Source organism: Gossypium hirsutum, chromosome D05 (assembly GCF_007990345.1).
Source record: "Gossypium hirsutum isolate 1008001.06 chromosome D05, Gossypium_hirsutum_v2.1, whole genome shotgun sequence".
NCBI lineage: Eukaryota > Viridiplantae > Streptophyta > Magnoliopsida > Malvales > Malvaceae > Gossypium > Gossypium hirsutum.
Genome location: NC_053441.1, coordinates 23,613,075 through 23,620,070, shown reverse-complemented (window position 1 = coordinate 23,620,070; position 6,996 = coordinate 23,613,075). Strand labels below are relative to the sequence as shown.

The 6,996-nt window shown below is 32.3% G+C and overlaps 1 protein-coding gene across 1 annotated transcript; it reads left to right on the top strand.

Annotated features, from left to right (window-relative positions):
- Nucleotides 1-1,224: 1,224 nt before the first annotated feature.
- On the top strand, nt 1,225-5,443 carry LOC107914087 (uncharacterized). The gene is made up of 3 exons (XM_016842831.2): nt 1,225-1,572; nt 2,906-2,986; nt 4,660-5,443. The coding sequence occupies exons 1-3, from the start codon at nt 1,414-1,416 to the stop codon at nt 5,062-5,064; spliced, it is 645 nt and encodes a 214-aa protein (XP_016698320.1). The 5' UTR covers nt 1,225-1,413; the 3' UTR covers nt 5,065-5,443.
- Nucleotides 5,444-6,996: the final 1,553 nt, after the last annotated feature.

The following is a 6,996-nucleotide window of genomic DNA, read 5'->3' as shown; positions in this document are numbered from 1 at the left end:
CCAAAGAACATCCCTCTTAGATACAAGTAAGAATGCAACCTTCATAAGAAATGAGTCATTAATAAATTCCATCTTTCGAATGCCTAGTTCACTGCAATCAATCACCCTACAAACATCTCCCCATTTGATAAGATGAATCTCAGTTTATTTTATGAATTGTCCCCAAACGAAGTTATGAATAATTTCTCCATCTCGAAGCAACTGCTTTTAAGAATGACCGCAATATGCATTGCATAAATGGGGATTGAATTTAGAATCGCTTTAGCTAAAGTAACTCTACCAGTAAAAGAGAGAGTGTGAGCTTTTCACCTTGTAAGTTTTTGTTGCATCTGTTGAAGAATCTATCGATAGGTTGCATTAGTTACTTTTTTATGGAGAAGAGGAACACCAAGATATCTCCTAAGTCTATAACACTAACTAAACTAAGGGCACTACTAATAGAAGTCTTTATGTTAGTTTGCATGTTCTTTGAGAAGAAAATACGAGTATTTTAATTATTGATCTTATGCCCTGAGCTAAGAGAGAAATCACCAACAACGTCTTTGCTCATTTTTATTGGTTTCTAATGCCCTCATCAATCTTCTTTCAGATCAATTGAGTGAGCCACTCAATATATTAGAAAAAACATATAAGGAGGGAGTGAGTTTCTGAACTTTCAAAAAAAAAAGTCTTATAGTCCCTCCAGAAAGATAATACGTTTCAACACACTCAAATTCACGTTCTCTTATATTAACAACAATACTTATACCAATCAAGCTAAGACTCAATTATATTAAAAGTTTTTAAATTATTTATTATTTTAGTTTTCAATTATTTCAAGTTAAATATTTTCAATATTTTATATATATAATAAATAAATTTAAATAATTATATATTACTTTTAAAATAAATATATAATACATTACTTAGTATTTTAAACATTTTAATTATTTATTATATTTTCAAATAAAAATTATTTTCTATTCTTATCATATTTCACTTTAAAAATATTGTTATAGTTAAATCTAAACACATATCCCACCAATAATTTTAATCTTACCATTATAATAATCAATCTCACTTTAATGGACCTAAATTTCCTAGAACCATTGCTTACGTATCTCAGTCGTGCGGTATAGCTAAGCTAATGTATGAGGCGGCCTAAACGGGCTTTGTATGAGTGGCCCAGCCCGATCGCATGCATTGCCGTGAAGTGTCTCTCAAGCCTCCTGCTTCAACCATCATCTCATTAAAAACATGTATAAAAACGAAGCGAGCTTTCTCTCAAATCTTCTACCACAAACCACAAAGTACAAAAAAAAAAAAAGAAAAAAAGTTTAAACAAAATGGAAAGGTGAAAAATTCTCTTTTCATCGATCGCCAAAAAGCAACCGCGAACCCCCGTCGATCGCAGGAGAGAGGGAATCGGGATAAATGGGGAAGAAAAGGAAGTCGATAGCGACGAGCCTCGATGAGGTTGATCGGACTATGTACGCCTCCTTTTGCAGCGCCGCTAACTCCTTGTCTCACCTTTATACTCAGACCATGAATCAGCAAAAACTCTCCTTCCAAGCTGGCAAACGCCATGGCCTTGTATAATTCCCTCTCTTCATCTCCAGATACATATACATATACATATACATATACATATACATATACATATACATATATACACATATTCCTTCATTTTTGGGTTATTTATTTGCATGCAATCTTAGCTTTATGTACTTTTATATCTGGGTTTTGCGTTTTATCGCGTGTCTATCTTTGAGCGGCTCAAAGTTTATTATTTTGATCAATCAAGCCTGATTTTATTGTTAAATTTTATATTTTTAATGCGAATATGCTTAGGGGTTTACTGGTTTGGAATAAATTTATTAGCTCATTGTTTGCTTGCGTTTTTGGATATATTGCATTTGTGTCTCTTTGTGCTTTACATGGTGTGCATTTTGTTTTGGCTGAAAAACCTAAATGATAATAATATATTTTTGTTTAAAGAACAAATGCAGTTGCCGATATGTTGTGCATTTAGCAAAGAGTGGAACTGATCGCTTGAGGATGCTTATAAGTCGTGGTAAATTTGAGTTGAGCTCATCTTTGGTGGGAATTGATACATTTAACAAGGGGTTTCAAATTAACAAAAGAATTTCCCTTCTCCTCTTTCAGCTCAGTACTCGCTAATTGCAACGATTCAGCTGGGAAAATGCTGGAGTCTATGAATCAGATTAGGTTTTCTTCCTTGTTTAAGGATAAGCTTAGTCTCTGCTGCCTCATAAAAGTGAAGCTAATGAAACCATGATATTTTGTCCTCAAGTATATTCTTTTTAGAGCTTGAACCTTGTTAGTCACCAGGTCATGTAACCAACTAATTAGAACCTGTTCCAGGGGTTTTGATTTTAAATTTTTAGTGTTAATAAATGTGATTGAAATTTAGGGGGTGTACCGGCAGCTTGACAGTAGCTTATAAATCTTTGGTAATGTCAGCTCACTCATATGTGCTCAGACGTACTTTAGAATCATAATTCAATTTGGAAGTTTATCTTCTAACAAGGACTTTGGATGTCTTTTAAATCTCTGGTAAAGTCAACACACTCATGCGCTCAGACATGCTTTAGAATCATAATTCAATTTTGAAGTTTATCTTCCAATGACGACATAGTATTTCTTATAAATTCTACTCTTCCCTTGTTAAGAGCAAGGGTCTATGCTTTGTTCACACAACATTGAGCGTAAATCTACTGAGTTATAAATTTTCAGCTGTTAAATTATTCGTTTTATTTTGTCAACTTGCTCAATTAGTCATCTGTAAAGGGCTTCTAATTGCGAGTTAGAAGTTCCGCTAATATGGTTATTTCATATTTTCAGGAAAAAAAATTATTAGTGGATTTGGAAGTTCTCTAATAGAATTATTTGAACTTGTTTTCAGGAAAAAATCTATCAGTGGATTTGGAGACAACAAGAGGGAGGATCAAGAGTTACAACAATGGATATCCTCAGTTACCTTCAGGTTTGTCCTTCTTTGAATGTTGTATCTCATGACAACTTCATCTAAGTCTTCCTCTCAAGATTGAATGACATACCCCTTTTTCTTTGTTGTTAATATTTTTGGCATTGAATGACAAAGTACTTCCTCTTTTTCTCTGTCAATTATGTTTTTTTACAGTATTTATCATGCAGAACTCTCTGGTCTGTTAAATCTTTATCTGGTTGTAATTCTATATTAGACTCTTATGAGAAGATAAACAACATTTGAATCAACTCATGCATGCTTCTTATTTCTATCTAAATGATTTTGCAGCTAGTTTTGGGTTTTGACAAATAGTAGACAAACTTGAAAGTTGGAAATGAACGTTGTGCAGTACTACTCTTTTGACATTTGTTTAAATTGTTTGGAAGTGGTGAGATGCAACGTTGTTTTTTGTTTTATTTGAAGGAAAATTATAAACAAGGAACAAAGAAAGTTATCTAGACTTGTATAAGATCTTGTTGTTCCCTGTACTTGGAGGAGACAATTTAATCTAGTTGCACGCAAGTTGGTCAATGCTGAAAGCATGCAAGTCTTCCTTGTTGCAATAGAATAATGACATGGGGAAGTAGTTTTAAGAATCTTGGATCCAATTTTGCATGTTTTTATGACTAATGGTACTAGTACTAGTTTCAAATTTATTGCATTGATCTCTGAGATGTGAATATTTCTGCAAATAAAACAAAAGAGCCTTGTACCTTTGTAATAAGCTTTGGTTGATTTCCTGGGTCTTCACAATTTGGTGAAATCATTATTTTCTATGATTTTGGTTTTGAACACATCGATATGAAATTATTATATTGCTTTATTTTGGTTATTCGTCCTACTCAATCATTGAACTCTTTGTTAGTACTTGCCCTAGGATATTGACTTAACTGTTATAGAATATAGAGGTGACCTTAGTCATAAAATATGCCACAACCAGCATGCTGATTCAGTTTTTGTACTTTGGCCAAGGATTTTGGCTGGTTAGAGGTCTCTTTTTACACTAAAAAGAACACTTATAGATCAATGACTCATGAAGTAAGATAGCTGCCATTACAATTGCGAACACAGAACATGGATGTGCAGGGGCAACCTCCTTTCAATCTGTTGCTGTTAATTCTCTCCCTTGCATGTGCATCGTTATATTACACTATAGTATTCTAAAATGTAGTAGGCCATCTATGTTGTTCAAGTGTCAAAATCAAGTGCTTGTACAAAGATCACTGCTATAAACAGTAACTTCAATATATTTACTGCATATTAAACAACAAATCTGTCTTTGTTTAGTTCTCATATTTTGCATCAGAAAGGGTGAAAGACTTGCAAGAGTATTATTATGTTCTTCGGTAGTTAAGTTTGCACACTAATCAACTAGATGCCAAATGTCCTTGAGTGACATCAGTATTTAGTACCTTGATGGTGAAACGCATTATTTGCTCTTGGAAGCAAAAATGGTTAGTTTTGTGATCTAATTTTGGCCTCTAAAGATTTTTGCAAATGCTAGTATATTTGTTTCGAAGATAGCAAGGGTTGGTTCTCCCTTCTGAAATGTGGGGATCTTCTTGTGATCCTTTCGGCACGAGTTACCCTTGTGTGTTTTCTGATCCTTCCTTTTTGTGATAACTTCTATCATTTTCTGAAAATCTGAATATTGTGTGATCCGGTTTTAGAATGAACTGGACTATGGTGAAGAGCCATCAACGTCACCTAGAGCACCAAGCGAACAGCAGCATTCCCAGCCTGCAATGCAGTTCATGAATACCGGTTTCATGGTCTCTACAGGCTCATCTGGCCAAACTGCTGTGCAGGGAACTCGCCCTGACCATTGTGATCAGCAGTCCAAAAATTTAGTGTTCTCAAATGCTTTATCAAGTCCTGTTCGTCGGAGTCTCCAGCATTACCACATTGCTCAAGAAGGCTACTGTCCTAATGGCGGCCTTCCTTCAGGAAATGGAGCCAGGAACAATGAACCTAGCTTTCTCCAAAACCAGACTAGGGATTCAAATCCTCTCAGCTCTAATGACTCCTCAATGGACATGCATGCCGATAGTCCATCTCATGAATCTACCTACTGAGAATGCAAGGTAACTTCCTTTTGAACCCCCAACGATTAACAAGATCAGGAAGGGCTTTTGGTGCATCACCATTTTGTTTGTCGCTGCTGTTACCAAAGTAAAGAAAGCATGACATAAAGATGGTTAAACATCACACAGAAATAAAAAGCACATTGGCACAGGTGACTGGTTGAAGGCGTTTGAAAAAGATTAGTGTAGTGTGTTGTCTTTGTGCTCGGTTTGTGTTTCAGTTCTATTTGCTTGGAGGGTTGAAATTTCATAGTAAAGCATTTTTTGTTCAATCAAAATTCAGCTACTTTTTTAAGGGGAAAAAATATTTCGAAGGGCTTGTTAAAATTCTCTCAAATTTTACTTTATAAGAATTCCTTGTGATTGCTTATTTGGATTTGATCATTTTGTTTATGTAGAATCTTTGTTCTAGCTATGAAATCCTACAACAGCCTTATTATACTTTGATAACTGCTTCATACAAAACAATTTTAAACATGGTTTGCGCTGAAAAATATTTAAAATATCTTATAGTATAAAGAAAAAAAACTTGTACAAAGTACAATGGCCAAATAAATATTCTAAACTATTTTTTGAACAATTTTTAATAATTTAATTCTACGATATTTCACACACAGTTTTCTGTTTTTGGGTTGAAACATTCAAACGTACATTTGTAAAAGTCAGTCAAATAGCATAGCAGTAAGAATTTGATGATGCAACGATAAATGTGACAAATAGCCATAAAAAAAAAAGTGGGTTTACAAAATAATAAAAGAAACAAAACTATGCATAGTTCCTTTTATTGCTTAAGACCATGTCTGCCTAGCACTAGCTCATTATTAAAACCATTATAGCTAGGAATATGTGGCTATGGCTTTATTCCACCAACTTTAACCTTAATCCGCCTTCCTTTGACCTCCATCACTATCCTGAGATACCAATAAACAAAGGGTCACCACGGCAATTAAACTTCAAAATAATTTTGATTTTTTAAAATTTAATAATAGGTATGGATGGAATCTGATTAGGTATGGATGGTAACTGATTACATAATTATACCATTTTTTTCTTTGAAATCGATTAACTTATAAAATATTTAAATTTAATTATAATATGTGTCAATATGAGTATTTAATATTGAATCCCAATTGAATAGGAGTATCTACCCAACAATCAAGTTATTGGTAAAAAAAAAAAGTTTGCAACCCGAAATTAGAGTCATTTTAATTTTTCAAATTGTATATGAATTCAGGAACTAACAAAGAATATTTAAGTAGTTCATAATTCGCTGTTCTTAGAATGGAATGCTTTAAATTTATTCGGAGCCTTGTTGTTCAAATTTTTACAATAACAATAAGATTAACCATCTAAGACTTGGTTGATAAAAAGTTAAAAAATTTTAATTACTGATTAAGACTCAACAGCAATGTTATTATAAACAAACAAAGCCAATCTTTCCTTTATTAGGTATAATAACTTTTTTGACCCTCCAACTTTATAAAAAAGTTATTTTAACCTTTTATTTAAAATTTCATCTTTTTTAACTTTTAAACTTGTGTTTTTTTTGTTTTTGTCAAATCAATCAAAATAGATGAAAAAGTTAACCCTTTTTTAACTTTGTTAATGTGACATGACGTACACGTGGATTACCATGTAAATGACAAGTTAATATTTAATTAATTTTTTAAATTTTCAAAAAAAATTTATAAGAATTATTTTTAAAAATTAGAAATCATTTAAAATGTATAAAATTTATAAAAAATAATATTTTTAAAATTTAAAAGAATTAGTTAAATGCTGATATGTTATTAACGTGGTAAGTCATGTATATACCATATCAGTAAAATTAATAAATATAATTTTTTATTTATTTTAAAGTGATTTGGTAAAAAATACAAATTTAATTACTAAAATAATCTAAAAATATATAAAACACTAAAA

Coding starts and splice junctions, on each gene's coding strand:
- LOC107914087 (XM_016842831.2), top strand. CDS start 1,414: ATGGGGAAGAAAAGGAAGTCGATAGCGACGAGCCTCGATGAGGTTGAT. Junction 1,573..2,905: donor CTGGCAAACGCCATGGCCTT/GTATAATTCCCT, acceptor ACTTGTTTTCAG/GAAAAAATCTATCAGTGGAT. Junction 2,987..4,659: donor ATATCCTCAGTTACCTTCAG/GTTTGTCCTTCT, acceptor ATCCGGTTTTAG/AATGAACTGGACTATGGTGA.